The sequence below is a fragment of the Hipposideros armiger genome, unplaced genomic scaffold (assembly GCF_001890085.2).
Source record: "Hipposideros armiger isolate ML-2016 unplaced genomic scaffold, ASM189008v1 scaffold_162, whole genome shotgun sequence".
In the NCBI taxonomy this organism is placed as follows: domain Eukaryota; kingdom Metazoa; phylum Chordata; class Mammalia; order Chiroptera; family Hipposideridae; genus Hipposideros; species Hipposideros armiger.
The window spans coordinates 559,679-579,311 of record NW_017731512.1 but is presented as its reverse complement, the minus strand read 5'-3'; the positions used below and the strand labels follow the sequence as shown (position 1 = coordinate 579,311).

Below are 19,633 nucleotides of genomic sequence, written 5' to 3'. Positions count from 1 at the left end.
GTCCCAAGCCAGTTCTTAACCATCGCGCCACTCGGCCGGCCCCTCAAGGCATTTTTTAATGGGCTCATTCATATTTAATCCACAGAGTGACTAAGGATGAGTGACATGTTCCTAGTTCTACAGTACTGATAGTAGATATATTAATATCCTAGGTCTTTTAAGAGAATCAATTCTCCTTTGACTCTGAATTTCCAACCCTGGGAAGCTGTCATTGAGCCACTGATTGCCTGGTCCCTTTAAGTAAGATGTAACATCACTTCTTTTACATCGTCCCCACCTATCCCATCCCCAACACAAACGCCCAACCTGTGTGATAGGGGTAACACCAACAACCTAGCCTTCTCCATTTTAATCACATTTTCCAGTAGGAAGTGGGATTTGTATACTGCATGGGTAAGAGAATTTGGAAGATATAGTTTGATCCTAATGTTCTTACAGAAAATCAACTATAAAACACATTCCTTCTGTTATTGAATCTCTGAATTGTAATTATCTTCCTTTCTTAAAAACTGTATTCCCAGCAATTTTCTTGGTCAGTAAGATACTGATAGTAAGTGGTAGGTATATCTTATGACCAAGTTAAGGTCCATGAACTTGAATCCTAAACCTGCAAGAGAATGGGTGTGCAGTCCAAGAAGTTACTGTGCAAATTTCCAAGTCATTCTTTCTTCCCCCCATGCACTTGGGAAATGAGGCATTCATTTTAATCAGAAGATAAGAACTTGTAAATAGAAAAGGTTATTTTCTTACTGTGAGAAACTCAGTTCAAACATTGATTCTTTCAATTAATTGGCAAGTGACCTTGATGGAAGGAACGTCGTAACCTGTCTGCTTTCTCAAATCCTAAATAAGGATGGCAATTATATGTATATTATATATATGTATATATGGATTAAACAAGACATCTATGTGCCCAGCATACTGGGGAAGTCAATAAAAGCTAACTGCTATTGAACAGCATCTAGCAGGGCTCTAACACAGAGAAAGGGCTCTGTTGTTTTCTGCTGATATGCTCCACCTATTGATTACTTTCTGCTTGATAAGACTTGATCATTTACACATCAACAGCAATCTTTTTCTACAAAGTGATTCTCTAACCTACCAGTGAGAAAAGTAAAATGTATTGCCATATTTTAGAGATAAGGCATCTAAATCCAAGAAACTTCAGGAAATTATGCCAGGGAACCAGATGTGAATCTTTTTTTATAAAATGAGCCAAGAATATTTCTCAAGTGTCAAACATTTGCTCTGACTGGTAGTTACTCCACATAGGCACAGACCACCAGGCCAACGCTCAGTCCCTTTCACGTTGACCTCAACGAACAATGCCAAAATGGGGCTTGAAAGCTTCCCCTCCATTCAAGCTCCTACTCCTGCTATTTCTGCTTCACAACTTCTGAGATTTCTCTGAGATGCTGATTTGTACTTTAAAAAGAAAACAAGAACTTATACTTGGAAGGCTTGCTGCAATATTATATGATGATGTAATTATTTGTGCAGTCCCAGCTGAGCCTATAGAATCCAAAAGCTTTAAAATCTATATCTACAATTATAGATTTAGACAGCATTCCCCCACATAATTTACACACACACACACACACACACACACACACACACACACACACACACACCCTCAAATATTTCCTTAGGTTGCAGACCATTTTCTGATGTAACTGTGCTCTCTCTATTCTGACATTCTTGAAGCTGCCCTAGTGCAGCTTAAGATTAAAATCACAAGCCTTGCAGTTCAGACAAGGAATAAAGTATAAACTCTAAAGGTGATCTCATGTGCTTAGAATTATGCCTTTAAAGACCAAGTTGGCTTAAAATATGGACCAAACAGAATATAGTCTTTAGAAAGGGAGCTTTCTTTACCCAATCTTAATACAATGATGGATATTTTCATGTTTATTATTAACAATGCCAGGCAAGCCAATGCAGTTTTTCATGCTATTTCCTCTTTTTAATTTTGGAATATGACCATTTATAAAAATAAATATGCAGTAGATGATGGTAGTAAATTATGATAAAAGTCTGTTGACTTAGCCCAGAACAATATATTGCCCATTTTAGATACCTAATTTGTGGAATTTTTATGCAAGATAAATTTAACAACTACTGAAAAGTGAAAAATAATTTCTGTTTCTAGAGTTTTCACACTTTCATGATCTAGGTCAGTGGCCATAACAAGGAGATAGCTTGGAGGGGGGCTGTATTTAGCCTTCCCATAACCACTATCAGGTTCCCAGAATAACTAGCCCAAACAGAATGCAACTAAAGTAGAACACTGTAGACGCTGGTCAAACTCGACTCCAAAACAAGTACCCAGGCTGTTTCGTCCACAGATACTGTTTCAAAGCTTCTCCTATCTTAACAGTCTAGAGGCACCACTGGTCCTAATCTCTGTGTTCACATCCTCACAATATCCACCATTCTGCCTTTTAAGGCTTTGTGTCATAGTTTAGACATAAGAGCATAGAGGTGGGGAGACACACACACACATACACACACATACAGAGAGAGAGAGAGAGAGAGAGAGAGAGAGAGAGAGAGAGAGAGAGCACATAAAACACACCATTTTGCACAAGGGATCCATTTGCATAAAAACGCTAGACCAGTGGCCTGCATTATGATCTTAGTAGAGCTACATAGTTTTTCTGGCCTCAATTTCTCTACCTGTAGAATGAGGGACTGAGAGAGCTGATCTCAGAAGTCCTTTGCAATGCTCAGAGCCTCAGATTCCTAGTTTCATCAAATACCTGAATCTCGATTGCTTATCAACACCTGCTGCTGACCCTGTATACCTGGGTTCTTTTATTAGTCATTTTCACAGAGGAAGTAAGAACCCCTTACAGAGCAGGATAATTATAGAGAATGGGGCCTAGATGTTACCCATCTTAGTAGAGTCTACTGGCTCTGAATCCCTCCCCCCATCACCCCGCTACCAACAAATAAATTGCTGTCTGGTGTGGGGATAGCCTGTAAAATCACACACCCAGTGGGAGAAGCTGAGTGATTATAAGAATCAAACCACTTAGGCTTATCTCAAGTCACTTTCTTCCTTCCTTTACTCAGGCTCACAGTAGAAACAAAGGTAAATGTTTCCAAAGGGAAAATTCTTGCATATCCCCCCACCCCCACCCCACCCTCACACACAAAGGATTTTTCTGGAGAAGGAGAAGGGAGTGCAAGACAAAGAAGCAAACAAAGGACTTGGTACAGTCTACACATCTTCCACTCGTGCTGGGAAATGCTGGTGTTTTTATTAGCTTCAGTTCAGCTTCTCCTGCAGGTGCTGCAGCCACGCGGTACCTACGCAGGAACAGCTCAGAGCATGGGCCCTGGCTGAGCCCTGAGGGACTAGGTGCCAGGCCACAGTCTGAGGTCCTTATGGGGAGGGGCTCTCTGGTGACTTGGCCCACTGAAAAGACCCGGGGTCAGTAAACTGCCAGCCCGATAAGTAGATCTAATTACGACCGCTTACTTCAAAAGGGGGATTTAACCCAAAGCAGATTTAGCAGAGCAGTTTCCAAAGGGCAGCAGGAATCCCAGGGCTGACCTTTGAGAAAATCCTCCAGGCTTCACTGCCCCAGGAACGCTGCAGGCCAGTCACAGTAGATGCCTCAGATCGCAGAGAAATTCAGAGATGCCCACTTAAGTTACCAGGGTCCTGGTGGGGGTGTTTAATTTAGCTTAACAAGTATGTCAGGGTGTGCCTGCAGTGAAGTGGGCAGACAGGGGATTGGGCTGGGAAAAACATTGACAGTGAAAAATATAAAACACTAAAGTATAACCTGTTGAGTCAAAAAATACTATTTCAAAACCTTACAGTGGTTTGATATTTAAGCGAGAGTCAAAGTTCTCTTAGTGAATTTTTATTTGAAACATGAAAGTTTGGTGATATATCCCAGTTGTGTGGATCAAAAGCACCTTGAGATAATTTTTTATTTTAATTTTACTCTGACTTTTAAAAACCTACATGGCACTTCACTCAGGAGATGTGGTTGTTGTAGTTGTCTTAGTAAAATTAACTACAAAAAAGGAGCAAGGGATGGGAATAGTTCATCTAGAGCTGACCTAAAGTTAGTAAATAGACACATCCGGGATATGCTCACTGAATAATTGATGTAAAAGTACTTTGTGAATTCTAAAGCTCTCCATCATGTGTTATCATTTCAATTACTCTCACAGAACACAAAAATTAGGAAAACAGCCTAGCTAAGTACAGTCTCCATCCACATCATTTAAGCCAACAACTCTGTAAGTGAACTGGTGCCACCTCAGGCATTTAACTCAGGTGCTAAATTATAGAAAAGACATGGTTACACATGAAATAATTTACAGAGTGATCAGAAAACAAACACAGGTGTCCTTTCCAATTATTTGATTTCAGAGATTTTAAAAAGTCAATAATCAGACAAGTTGCTACTCTTTTACCTGACACCTTCCAGCACAGGACCCCTAACTGAAGGTCTGTCATAGAAATACATCATTTATACTGTCATTAGGGCCTTGTTTGCAATAACTGCTTGATAGTGGGAAAGTTCCCAGAGGTTGAGGAGGTAGAGTTTATTATCAGTGGTTACCAAAAATGTCAAGTTAGACCATCTATTTATTCACACATGAAGCTGATAAACAGCTTACAGAAGCAGGAGACACGCTTAAACAAGCCATAAATTGAGGGTTTTGTATGTAACACTCCAGCCATTGTTCTCTTTTCCACTTCTGCTTCCCCAAGGGATGTGCCAAGTCCAATAAGTAAGTAAACATTACCAAAATTTTCTAAAAGTTTAACACAAACTTGTTCTGTTTCATGTTTTTATTTGCTCTCTTATTGTAATAGTATTCTTTGGTAAGTAAACTGAGTAAACCAGATCTCTTTTCAGTAACTAAATAGATAAGAAGCTGGGATTGGGTAAGCTGTCCCTGAGAGGCTCTTAATTTGCAAGTCCCAAACACAGAAGCAGACACGCTTGGTAACTCAAAGCTTCAGGACTCAATGTCATTGGTTTCAAAGACTGTGACATTCACAGGCATAGCACCATTCAGCTGATGGGAGAAAAAGAAGAGAACAAGCTAAAAAGAAGATGCTGAAAAAAACTGGATAGTATAGAAGAGTTAATTACAGAGCTTGTCAATTTGGAGTCTCTGCTTCAAACGTGGCGATCACTGGTCTGAGAAAACCGCTTACGAGGATAGATACGCAAGGCTCAACACACTGAGTTTTTTTGTTTTGTTTTGTTTTTGTTTTTTGACACTGAGTTTTAAGAGTTTTCAACCCTCAGAAAGTTAAGCAGGTAGTTCTAGTCATTAATATTAATATTTTAAATATCATTAGTATTAAGATGTTCTATACTGGAATTAAGAATGAATAAGATTCATTTAAAATTGTTAAGTTTAAGAATTTGCCTTCCTGGATTTCAATCCCAAAGAGAACAAGTAGAGTATCTGAAATAAGAAGCAATTAGTAGAGAGGCTTTTCAAATGCAGGTGCTTCATTGATCAAGTTCATAGATAAACTCCCTGGGTTTGTTTCCAGCTTTATAGTTTTATGGCTTTCAACATCCTAATGGGAATGTGGAGCCCTACTTACATGAACCCCTAAGTGTTCACATTAATGCTTTCAGGTAAAAGTCTGTCTCACTCTCTATGGTCACACACCATTCAGAACTGGGAATTAGACCCTGGACACGTCTGTGGTGTCACTGGAGCAAGTCTGATCCCCAACAGGGGGGCCAGAGATGACGGCTGCAGGCCTCCTGACGTGACGGGCGGCGTGTGTGCACATTACCTCTCCCGCTCCTGCTCCAGCAGGTTGGTGAAGTCATCGCTCTTGTTCATGTAGTCGGTGTGTTTGTGCTTCTCGTTCTCTAACTCGTACACGGTGCGCCTGTGACACTTCTCCGCCAGCAGCAGTTGCTCTAGCATGCGCCGGTAGGTTTCCTTCTGTTTTTCCTCAAGTCTGTCCAGCTGAGTAAGCAAAAATGGGAAATATCTTTATGTTTTCTTTTATTTGCATATGACTGTAAATAATGTGTTTACATTGGTCTAATGTGATTTGTTACCTGAAGGGGAGAATATGGAGTCTGGTATTCTCTGCCATTTTCCCCATTCCGTCCTTTTCTCTAGGTCACTTGGCTTTATAAACTAGCCAAGAACAAAACTGCAGTAACAACTGGCCTTCTGGCCCCTTTTCTGTGAACATAGGTATAACTTCTAAACTTTGAAAAGCACAAGCCCTTTCACTGTTTTAATGAGATGGCACAAAGCCCTCTACTCAGAAAGAAAGAAGATAACATCCCTCCTCATCTTAGAACAACGAAGAGCTCAGCATGTACATGCAACTAAACTCCTCCCTTGGGAGGTAATTATCATCATCACAATTTGTTTTTGTGTTTCCGGTTAAATGCATTTCTAGGAAAAGTATATGAAGGGCCCATAGTCCTCTTTTTCAAGAGATGCTAATATAGGGAGGATTTCAAAAGTAGTAGAGAGCACATGTCTCAGACTAGAAGAGGTCTCATCAAATATTATTACAGAGCTTTGTGCCTATTTTCTGGCCAGGCTATGTGATCTTGAAGGGGTCATGCCTCAATCATCTTTTTAGTCCCTAGTGCCCAGCACAGTGCCTGGATCAAAGTAAATGTTCATTAAACATTTGTTAAATTGGATCAAATTTTACAATAGTAATAGTTTCCTTTCCTACTCTCCTCTTCAAACTCTAGCACAGGGTTTCTCAACTCAGCACTACTGATATTTTAGGCCATATAATTCTTTATTTTGGGAGGCTGTTCTGTGCACTGGAGGATGTTTAGCAGCACCCTTGGCCTCCACCATCAGTAGTACCACCACTAGCTGTAACAAAATACTCTACAGACATTGCCAAAAGTCCACTACTGGGAAAAATTGCTGACCCTTCCCCAGCTGAGAACCACTGCTCTAAATATGTTGAAATAGGTAAATTTAAAACCCATTCTCAATCCCAAAACCAACTCCCTAAAACCTAATGGAGTAGCACCACAGGGTATCAGTACCAGAGCTGTTTCCCCTGGGTTTTCCAAGTTGTCCTTCAATCATGAGAATGATCCAAGTTTCCCTCCACAGTTGCATAACTTCATTGTGAGTGGATCATTTCTGGGGCCCAGAATAAAAGAAATACTGCCCCCATATTTCTCAGAGATACTGCCCCCATATTTCTCAGTGTCTTCTGCCTACATCTCCAATCCCTTGTCTAAGGGCAGGTGACCAGACAAACTGGTGGAGAAGCCCAGGTGGCTGATAATATCCAAGATCATCAGAGATCAGCAAATTGTACTTTTATGAGTTCTGGTAAATTTCTGTCATCTTAAAGTGACAGCCTACAGAAGAGATTTTCTCATTGGTATAGCTACGTATTACAAAATATCCTCCCTAAGAACTCTCCCATCCTCCTACAAATGTGATTTTCACGACATTTTATAGAATTTGTCAAGCATCACTGAAACATCATTATCCTCATCATCCTTCTTCTCATCATGAGAAACAGAAGAAACAACTCTTTCCCCTTTTTGATCCTTTATGATAAAGTAATATTCTCCATCCTTTTCAAAGTATTTGGCAGAGCAGCTTCTGCCTGTTTCTTCATACCCTCCCCCACTCCTCCCTAAGGAAAAAGGGTGACTGATTTGAAGGTTGTATTTGGGATAGGAAACAAAATGAGCAGTTCAACCTTTTCATTTCTTATTTTTTACTCTGCCTACTGTAAGATGGTACATTGTGCTCTGTAGGCCCAAACTCTCTCTCAAGTGGTTTCTCCAAAGTCTAGGAGGGAAAGTATAGAAAGCCTGGTGAGATCATTTATCTAGGTATACCAATAATAAAGCTAAATATTTTAAGTCATTTATTAGATTCTTGTAGTTATCCCTCAATCCATTCAAGGGACTCTGGAGGGGGGAGATGGCAGCATTATTCATTGGGTGATTGACTGAGATATCCAGAGAGATAGACACTGTAGGAGCATCTGGAGCAAAAAACAGCATGCATTGGTGTTAAGTGTTCTGGGGCAGCCTGGGCAGGAAGTAGGCCTTCGCCTTAACACATTCTTTCCGTCTGGGCCTTTGAGATTGGTTGTTTGCCACAGCTCCACTCCTGTGGCTGGACCACTTCTATAGTTGCTGGGGTCTCTGTGGGCAATGTTCACCTCACCTACACTAGCATAGCTTGACCCCGGAACTGACTACATAATCAGGAAGACTGCCTCTTTGCATCTAACCCATAGGAAGGATGCCATTGGTGTGTGCACTGCATTTTCCACACAGAACTACAAACTCAGGCTTTAAACTGCAGAGATAGTAGAGTAAAACCTTGGATTGCAAGTAACTTGGTTTGCGAGTGTTCTGCAAGACAAGCAAACACTTCTAATACATTTTAACTTGGTAAACGAGCGATGTCTTGCAATATGAGTAGTTTGTTTCCTGAACTAATTACGCTCACAAACCAAGATATTACTATAAATTCCTCTTTAGCAGTCAGCGTTAATGTGTGAGGATCTAGCTTTCAATTTTAAACTCTGGATGTAAGAATTAACATAGCAATAGATCAGCTCTGCCAGACCCTGTTTCTCATTATTTTGTTTGGGACGGCATTGATATCCTAGGAGAGAACTAAGGTGGACTAACCTCTTGGATCTATGTAGCTTGTCCACACTGAAGACCACTTCCCATAACTATGGGTTGTGTAGATTCTTTCATCATATATACTGTGTCCATGGTTTTTGGTTTTCAGGATATAAAGTGTGGCTCAACCACAGAGGAATAGCAGTTTTTACTAATGAGTAGTGAAAGTGAAATGGGCACTTATTACTTTGGAAATATAGCTCCTACTTGGATGGAAGTGGAAATAAAATTGAATGAGGTCATCATAAGGCCAAAATTTACTCAGGAAGAAGTGTATCTAGAAGTCTTATTCTAGTGCATCAAGCTGGCAAAGAAGAAGTTCAAGGATTTTTGTTGGGGAGACATTGCAGTATGTTTTAGACAACAGGATCATAGTTTAGGAAATGATTTTAGCTCTGTTATCAGCAGAAGGCTAGCCGGAGAAGTATTAAGGAATTTAGGAAGAGAGAAATCTACTTAACAGGAAACATGAGGTCTTAAAGACCAAACTAGATTTACAAAAAAGGGAAATGGATCTACGTGCTCTTAAAGACAGAGCTACAAAAAGAGAGAAAATGTAGTCATTGTTGAATCAGAGTGAGTGATCAGAGGAGGCAGAGACAGGAGAGCACAGAAAACAGAGCAATGTGACTTCCCCCAGCCACAGAGGGTGTTGGGATCCAGGAAATGTTTGAGGAGCATGATTAAAAGTGCAGATAGTCCTTCATGAGATCAACTGGGGCCCCTTCTCCTGAAGACTGCAGCAGTATCCAAAGTGGTTACGTAACATATAGACAGATTTAAGAATTAAAATGTGAGAAGAGGGCTGGCCGAGTGGCGCGATAGTTGGGAGCTGGCTTGGGATGCCAGAGGGCCCTGGTTTGGATCCCACATATGAGGGCCAGTGNAAAAAAAAGGGGAGGGGGCGGCCAAGTGGCTCAGTTGGTGTTAAGAGCTCATTCAAGAGTGCGAGCTCTGAGCAACAGGGTTGCTGGTTCGATTTCCAGCCCAAGCAGATCTGCAGCTGAGCTGCCCACAGGTGGCAAGATGGCTCAGCTAAAAAACATTAAAAAATAAAAAATAAATAAAATTTAACGAAAATTAAATACATTTCAGAAAGTTTCCATAACAGTAAAAGTAAATTAATTCATATCATAACCTTGGATTAATCAGAAATTTTTGATGATCAGATAGCCTGTTGTCCTAAGGCATTATCTTTTTTTTAAATTTTATTAGGTTTCAGGTATACAGAACAATGCAATAGTTATTCTTTTCACCCTCACAAAGTAACAACCCCCCTCCTCCCATCCACTGTCCTCCCACCCCCAATGTCATACTTATCTATTACAATTCCATTGACTCCATTCCCACACTCTACTCCACATCCCGTGACTATATGTATATATAATTGTAATTGACATACAATATTATTGAACATCAGCTTCAGATATACAGTGTAGTGGTCAGGCCTCTACACCGACTATGAAGTAGTCTCCTTGACCAGACATGAGTCCAACCTGTCCCCTAAAAAATATTTACAACATTATTGATTATGTTCCCAAGATTGTCTTTTCTATCCCTGAGGCTATATTGTAGTTACCAATTTGTATTGTCTCATCCCTTCCCCTTCTCCTTCGTCCCCACCCCCTCCCAACTAGTAACCCTCAGTTTTTCCTCTGTGTCTCTGAGACTATTTCTGTTTATATTTCTCCTTTATTCAGTTTTTTAGAGTCCACGTATAAGTGAGATCATATGGTATTTGTCTTTCTCTGACTGACTTATTTCACTTAGCATAATGTTCTCTAGTTCCATCCATATCATTGTAAATGGTACTATTTCCTTCTTCTTTATAGCTGAGTAATACTCCATTGTGTAAATGTACCACAGTTTCTTAATCCAATCGTCTACCGATGAGCATTTCGGTTGTTTCCAAGTCTTGGCTATTGTAAATAGTGCTGCAATGAACATAGTGGTGCATATGTTTTTTCGAATTAATAGGCATTATCTTTTATTTATTTATTTATTTATTTATTTATTTATTTATTTATTTTTAAAGATTTTATTGGGGAATTGGGGGAGGAGAACAGACAAGTTGCTGTCTTTTTGTTCTTCAGTCACTGTTGTGGAGGACGTTGCTTCACTGGCTCAAGTTGGCACCATCATTGCGCTCTTCCCGGGTGAGGCAGATCCNTCCTCCACAACTAGACTGAAGAACAAAACGACAGCAACTTGTCTGTTCCCCTTCCCCCAATTCCCCAACAAAAATCTTTTAAAAAAAAAAAAAGTGAGAAGATCAGGGTAGAATATCTGAAGTATTATTAGGTGAATTTCAGGGTGTCAGCTGTTTAGATGGGCCCTGAGTAAACATGCTCAAGAAACTTGGAGATGTAGAGTTTGAAGGAAAGATGAGACAAACAAAAGGGGATTCTGGTAGAACAGCAGCAGATACAGTCCAAACATGGATGTGGTATGATGGGAAAAGACCCCTTAGGTAGGATTATCCAACTCAAGGACATAAAAGTAGGTAAGATTTGTGTTGAATGAAGGATCCTCTTGGCAGACTCATAATCCCTTGATTTTGCTTCTCTCACTGAGGAAGCCCATACAACATAGAATATGGAAGGTAATATAAGGAAAACAAATGTCTGGGTCTGAAAGCATAGGAAAAATAGAAGTAAACAAATAAAAAACTTTAAGATCCATAAAATACTGATAGAGAAAGAAGAGATCACTTCAAGAAACTGGCCCAAATGTGATTAAAAAAAAAAAAATTCAGCCGAGCCTTCTTACTGAACAAAAGGTTGTGACAAAAGAGAATATTTTTGTTGTTTCAAGTAGGACAAATTACTCAAGGTTTAGAAAGCTCAAACATGAGAAAGGTTAAATTCTGAGGAACAGCAGCAACAAAGTAAGGTATGTTCGTCACTAGGTCCCAAGGCAACAGGCTTCAGGAGGGGCTGCCTGGGGGAGTGGGTGATTCTCCAGTTGAAACAAAGGGACAATAAGGAAAACCACTGGTAAGAGATAGGTTTCCTGGGCCTGGGCATACAGTCTGAAAAAATAAAAAGATTAAAGAGGTTTTAAATAGGCAGGTGGAAAAGTGGAGCTTCTAAAATAAGGCCTAAGCACAGAGAACGTCACAATTTCAAATCCCTAAACATCACAAAAAGAGCTACATATTCAAATGTGGCTCACTGAGGACAAGGATAGTATATGCAAACAGAACCCTCCACCCCACATAGGGTTTGCCATTTCCCATAATTATTAACCTTTTGATGGTAATGGGCTCTGTCTCTTGTGGACAACTGCCCCAGACTGAATGGAATCCTGTTGTAGCTGAGGATTTTCTCTATCTACCCTCTTTCCCTTAGACAATCCCTAAGTCTCTGCTTTGGTTTTGGTAAGAAGAGTAACATGGGTCTGCATTGAGTCCTAGGTTCAAGGAACACCATTTTACTTGAGAGAAATTGACCTTGGAGCTCGGAGTTTTCTTTCATTTTTTTAAACTTATGAATGTGAGATTGGTACTATGATGACTGCATGTGTCCTAATAATTCTTTGGACTCTGAAAAAAAAAAGTAGACTAGAGGGATCTCAGGATATAATAATTCAACTTTCAAAATACTTAAGATCCCACAGGCTAAAGCTAAGAATAAGAATTTGGGAAGGAAAGAAACTGAAACCTTACTTTCTTTGGAATTTTGCTGAAGAATTCTGATATCCCAGACTTTAATTTACAAGGATGCTCAGGAAGATTTAATATTTGCTGCTTAATTTCTCCCCAGATATTTGGCATGTGAGGGGGAGTTCACAATATTGGCTTCACTGCTTAATCTCTGGTGAGTTCTTTTAAATAGCCTATCGGGCCTAATTTGGTATGGATATTTGAATGAACAATAATTTTTTAGCGTAAGGTGTAGCATGGTTTCTAGGAAGAAGATCTAGACTATCTACTCATGATCCCAGGAGACTAATGCAACCATTGTGTTTTGGGATTTTTGCCTCATGACGTTGAAAGCAGGACTCTTGCTCCTGCATAACATGAACTTGATTGTTAAGCCCAAAGGATTAAGAGAACAAAAGTCTATAGATGGAGGAAAATAAATTTTCTCTTTCTTGCATTCCATTTCTCTCACAAAGCAGGACTTCACCATTTTGGCAGTACAGTAATACTTCGGTTTGCAAGCATAATTCATTCTGGAAACAAACTACTTGTATTGCAAGACATTGCTCGTTTACCAAGTTAAAAATGTATTATTACATTTGCACTAACCTAATAGAATGTTTGCTTGTCTTACAGAACACTCACAAAACGACTTACTCGCAATCCAAGGTTTTACTGTATTGGGAAAAGTAGCTTCTGTCTTTTCTCTACCTCCTCACTCACTCCTCCCCAAGGGAAGGATAACTCTTCAAATTGTTGAGGGGAGAAAGGAACCAAGAAGCATGCCCAGCTTAGCCAATTCCAAAAGGACAACCCATATGGTGGGTGTTTTCTGTTCTGCTCTTCTGTCCATGAGGCAGGAGCATTTGGTTTAGGTCTACTTTCTGAAGGTAGATCAGAAACTCCTTTATTTGTGTACTGTCCATAAAACTAGGTGGGCTAGAGGCAGTGATTCTGGGTGTGTGTGCTCTGCAGACCAACCTCTCCCTTGAGCGGTCATTCCAAGGTCTAACTTGGGAGAAAAGAACTAGGAAGCCAAATGATATCATTGATTCAAGCTGAGTTCTCCAATCCAGGTGGTTATGATAATAACATAAAACTGATATTTTGACCTCTATATTTCTTTTACTTTTCAAATCCCTCCAAGTTTGGGACTAATTAAGGGTGTGAGCAATTACCAACCTCAGATCCCAGCAAATACCAGTAGCTTTTATTTGTTAATTAGCATGTATCAGACACTATGTTAAGAGTTTATAAGCATTGTTTCATTTAATCCCCCGAACAATTCTTTGAGATTCGCACTGTCATTTCTTCCACCTGACAGATAAGGAAATTAAGGCTCAAAGAGCTGAAGTGATCTAACCAAAGCCACATGCAACTAGTAACTGTGGATCTCAGGCATGCAAGTGGATCCAGCCTGTTGAATGCATCCTATCATATAATCATCTCTTAACATTTTAGAAAAAGATGAGAACAGAGCTCCAGTTTATCCTTGTTGCAGAAAATATAAAATTATGGGACCATCAATCTGTTGTGAATACTGCTTAAAGCGGATTTTGTCTGATATCTGTCAAGCTAAGTTGTACAAAGTCTTGACTAAAAGTTAAATTATAATAAATTCCTTAAGACTCTTAATTTCCATGTTCTTTTTTCATTTATGATACCAATTTCACATCTATGAAATTTTTTACATGAATTCTGAAGAGTCAATATGGTTAGATTTATCAGCTGGTTCCCTAATTCAACATTCAACTTCTACTTCAATTTGACAGTATTTTTAACATGTAACATCATGGGTAATTAATAACAATAGTCAATAGTTCCTAATACAATCTTATATAAAAACAATTAAATATAGCCCTATCAGATTTTATCTTAAGAAACTGCCCTAAGCATTTCACTGGGATTTTGCCTCCACCATTATTGTATTTTAGCTACTCATATGAGACCATTTTAATTATGAGTCTATAAGATACCAAACACAGTGGCTTTACAACCATAAAAATCAATAATGAAATCAATTTACTGTTAGGTTACCAGTTCGATAATAATCCTGACAGCTCAATGCTAAAACTGATAAGCACTTCAAATTTTTACACACATAATCTCTTAGAGAAATGAAAGAATAACAGACTGCAAAAGCATGTAGCTATTATACTCACATGAGAAATATATTTTGGGCTTTAAGTATATTCAAGGAAATGCTTCTAAAATTTTTATCATCGAAATGTATCCACTATAATTCATGAATTATTTCTTTGTACTTTAATTTTATATTAGTATATCATTAAAAAGTTGCCTTTGAAAGAAAATGTTAAAACATATAAAATGGAAAAATGCAAAGATGTCACTGTGAGGCTCCCTTCCAGGGGGATTACTGGTGTCGCATTTTTACCTCTGAAATTGGTTTCTCATAGACATCTTCTCCTATGGATTTCTCCTGGGCTAGGATGGCGTCTCTGTGCAGGACCCGCAGCACTTTCTCTGGCTCCGCACACCCGTAATGAGCCTCCAGAACCTCAGGCTTGGTTTTCTCTGTCTTCAGCATGTGGATCACATCTTCCCTAGCCTGTGGTAGAAAGGGCAGCAAGGTCAGATGGTCAACAACATAAATCACATGCCAGGCTTAGAAAATCAGCGTGGAGCTTATTGAATACATCCCCCACCTCTTCAGGGCTATCGCAAATTCACTGGGTCTTCTGTTATTTTTTACCAAAAGCAGATTGGCAAGCAGATACTCTGCTTCAGGTTGCTAGGAAGCAGGCAGGCAGAAAAGGATTTGTGCTAATATTAACCACATAAAAATTGCTTTTTCTAAGTAGCAATGATTCTGAGTTACCAAGACTGCTCCTGAGACACTTACTTCCTTTTAGTGCACAATTTAATGTTTTAATGACAATGAATATAACTACTGTCTTCTAGTTTTCTATTTATGCTCAGTGTGGTATTCAAATCTGGTTTAAGATACAACCCTGCTCTCCCTATTCTAGTTATAACTCCAAGTGTAATTAACCAAAACAGCCTTTATTGGTAATTTCCTGTTTCCCATCAAGTGATTTATTTTGCACAGAAACACATGGCTGGGAACTCAGGTGGTGCTGGGCTGGGCTGGGCTTTTCAATTTGAGGTATTTACTCTGAAGGTGAAATTTAACCTCTTTAACATACAGACTGCCAGTCAGATGAGTCAGTTTGGTGGGGTCAGAGTTGTTCTTTTGGTTTCTTAGCAAAGCTTTAGCATCTTGTTGAAGCTCTTGAGAGAACCATATAATTATCGGTTTTATAACATATTGACTATGGTCCTCATCACATAATGCAAATACATCTGGATGTATTTTCTACTGGTTAGTAGCAATTATCTTTTTAGTCGTAATAAAGCTAACATTTGCTAAATGTACTCCCATCTGGTAATGTAACTTCTTTCTCCAGTAATGGTGGTGGGTATGAAGTATCCCCACTTCATTCCAACTTGTACTATAGAATGCCTATTCTATATGTATATGTATATGGTTGGCAACAGAGTTTCAGTCCATGACAACGGAATAGATTTTCCCTGTGTTATGCTAACTGTGGGTTTGAAATTATAAACCAAGCTCATTATCGTGGTATTGTAAACATGGGAGCTAACTAGTTAGCCCTAATTTGGGGTCATTGTAAAGTTTGTGTTTCTTGAAGTTTCTCACTTTTATTGTTTTTTCATAGTCTTCAGATTAATATAATTCCAGATGGCTAAAGACTAATTTATTACAGAAACACCAATGGACTGAAATTTACAGATTTTCTCATGTTGTTTCTGCCACATACAATATGCTTATTTCAAGACAAAAATGAAAAATGTTAATTTTGAAGAACCTAGTGTTTTGGAATTAGTGAGAAAGTCAAAATCAGAAAATAGTTTAATGGAGAGGCAATGAGTCTCCATGCAGGGTAAAAGGACAGAGACAGAGATGTAATGTCAGAATAGCCTTGTACAAGATTTAAAAAGGTACCAGAAGATATAGCACTGAGTCAGAGTGCAGCTTGCCTAGTGAGCAAAGAGTAGGCTGTATTTGCCCACTTTCACCACTTTTATTCAACAGAGTTCTGGAAGTTCTAGTCATACCGATCAGACAAGAAAAAGAAATAAAAGGCATCCAAATTGAAAAGGAGAAAGTAAAATTGTCATTATACGCAAATGACATGATATTATATATATAGAATCCCAAAGATTTCACCAAAAAGCTATTAAAACTGATAAATGAATTTAGTGAAGTAGCAGGATACAAAATTAATATCCAGAAATCAGTTGCATTTGTATACACCAATAACAAACTATCAGAAGGAGAAGTTAAGAAAATATCCCATTTACAATTGCTTCAAAAACAATAAAATACTTAGGAATAAATTTAACCAAGGAATTTAAACACCTGTACTCAGAAAATTATAAGATATTGAAGAAAGAAATTAAAGAAGATACAAATAAATGGAAACATATACCATGCTTATAGATAGGAAGAATTAATATAGTTAAAATGTCCATACCACCTTAGGCAATATATAGATTCAACATAATCCTTATCAAATTACTAATGACATTTTTCACAGAACTAAAACATAAAATGCTAAAATTTATATGGAACCATAAAAGACCCCAAATAGCCACAGCAATCTTGAGAAGTAAGAACAAAGTGGTAGATATCACGCTATCTGACAACATTAAATCATACCATAAGACTATAGTAATCAAAACAGCATGGTATTGGCATCAAAACAGAAACATAGATCAATGGAACAGAATAGAGAGCCCAGAAATAAATCTATGCCTGTATGATCATTTAATCTATGATAATGGAAGCAAAAATTTATGTTGGGGTAAAGACAATCTATTTAATAAATGGTGCTGGGAAAATCAGACAGATATATGTAAAAAAATGAAGTTGGACCACCTTCTTATGCCATATACAAGAAGAAATTCAAAATGGATCAAAGACTTAAATGTTAAGACCCCAAATCATAAAACTCCTAGAAGAAAATATAGGAAGCAAATTTCCAGACATTACCCTTAGTAATGTTTTTACTGATATATCCTCTCGGGTAAGGGAAACAAAAGAAAAGATAAACATGTGGGATTACATCAAACTAAAGAGTTTTTTCACAGCAAAGAAAACTATCAATAAAACAAAAAAGCATCCTACTGAATGGGAGAAGATATTTGCCAATGATACACCTAATAAGGGGTTAATATCCAAAATTTATAAAAGTCTCATACAACTCAATACCAAAAAAACAAACAACCCAATTAAAAAATGAGCAGAGGACATGAAGAGACATTTTTTAAAGAGGACATACAGATGGCCAATAGACTTAAGAAAAAATACTCAACGTCACTAATCATTAGAGAAATGCAAATAAAAACCACAATGAGATACCACCTCACCCTGGTCAGAATGACTATCATCAATAAATCAACAAACATCAAGTGCTAGAGAGGATGTGGAGAAAAGGAAACCCTGGTGCACGCTTGGGATTACAGATTGGTGCAGCCACTATGGAAAGCTATATGGAGATACCTCAAAAAATTGAAAAATGGAACTACCTTATGACCCAGCAATTCCACTCCTGGGTGTCTATCCAAAGAAATCCGAAACTAATTTAAAAAAAATATGTGCACCCCTATGTTTATTGCAGCGCTATTCACAATAGCTAAAATATGGAAACAACCAAAATGCCCATCGATAGACGATTGAATAAAGAAACTGTGGTACATTTATACAATGGAGTATTACTCGACCATAAAGAAGAAATGAAATCTTCCCATTTGCAACAGGAATGGACCTAGAGAATATTATGCTAGGTGAAATAAGTCAGACAGAGAAAGACAAATACCATATGATCTCACTTATATATGGAATCTAAAGAACAGGAACAAATAAAACAGAAACAGATGCAGAGATACAGGGGAAAAAAACCCTGAGGGTTGCTAGATAAGAGAGGAGTAGGGATGGGGGAGAAGGTAAAGGAATTAGAAATTACAAATTAGTAGTCACAATATTGTCACAGGGATATGAAAGACAGTTTGGGGAATATACTCAATAATGCTGTAAAGATTTTGTAGGGGGTCAGATAAGCACTTGTCTTATTAGGGGGACCACTTCATGGATGGTGTAGATGCCTGACCACTGCGCTGTAAACCTAAAGCTGAAACTGAATAATATTGAATGTCAACTATAATTAAATATATACATAGTCATGGCATATGGAGCACAGCATAGGGAATAGAATCAATGGAATTGTAACAGCTATATACGATATCAGAGGGGTAGCAGATTGGGAGAAGGGGGTTATCATTTTGAGGGGTGTAAATGTCTAACTAGTACATTGTTTTGTACACCTGAAACTAATAAAAAAAAAAGTGGGCTGTATTTCAGCTCCTATCCAGTGCCTCTGCCAGGCGCCTTTGTGCAAGGCACAACTGTGGCTTGTATACCGACCGTAGCTCTATACTGAAGGAGGCTAAGGTATGTTGATTGTTATTGGTCTCAGGCAGGAAGCGTTCCCTAAGTTCATCTCACACAGGTGAATACATATAGCATCTTCTAAAATAATGTTTCTCAAACCTGACTGCATTGGAATCACCTGGAGAACTTAAAAAAAATCCCAATGCCCAGGCCAGCCCAGACCAGTTACATTCAAACCTTTAGGAGAACGAATCAGACGTAAGTACTTTTTTAAAGCTCCTCAGGTGATTCCAGAGTTGACAGCACTGTTCCACACTAATCAGTTGAGAGACCTGGCGACCATACTAAATACAAATCCTTGGCATTATCCCATCTAACTTCCCCATTTCAATGCATTTCTCATCTTCAAGTGCATTTGCTTTTGTTGTTCTTAGAGAGGTGTCATTGCCGTACTTCTAAGTTGACGTCAACCTCCCACCTGAGGTCAACCTTTCATTTGGGCCAAAACCGAAGGAAAAAAGTTGTCTTAATAGAAGAAATACAAGAATGTGAATTTAGTGATTTATAGAATGATAGAAGAAAAAATTTAGAATTGCATTTGAAAGTGAAAAAATGGCAACAATGGAAGACTATCTCAATAACAAACTACTGTCTCTTTTTCATCTTTTTTTTTTTAAGATTTTTTATTGGGGAATTGGGGGATAACAGCGCTGGGGAATTGGGAGTAAGGGGAACAGACAAGTTGCTGTCGTTTTGTTCCTCAGTCTAGTCGTGGAGGACATTGCCCCACCGGCCCAAGTCGGCACCATCATTGCGCTCTTCTCTGGCGAGGCAGATCAGTCGCCAGCTTCTGGACGGCCGCTCACTGCGGCTGCTGGCCGCTCACGCTGGCTGCTGGCC

The 19,633-nt window shown here is 38.7% G+C and overlaps 1 protein-coding gene across 8 annotated transcripts in view; it reads right to left on the bottom strand.

The window, feature by feature from the left end:
- FILIP1 (filamin A interacting protein 1) overlaps positions 1-19,633 on the bottom strand; it is a 199,021-nt gene that overhangs the window by 54,400 nt on the left and 124,988 nt on the right. For 7 of the 8 annotated variants that reach the window (XM_019651595.1, XM_019651593.1, XM_019651597.1 and 4 more), the window contains exons 3-4: positions 14,693-14,866; positions 5,792-5,970 (exon numbers count right to left, since the gene is read on the bottom strand). In XM_019651595.1, coding sequence (XP_019507140.1) covers positions 5,792-5,970; positions 14,693-14,866 — 353 coding nt within the window. Of the gene's footprint in view, positions 1-5,791; positions 5,971-14,692; positions 14,867-14,963; positions 15,046-19,633 lie in introns of those variants that run through there. The other variant, XM_019651598.1, reaches the window with a different exon arrangement.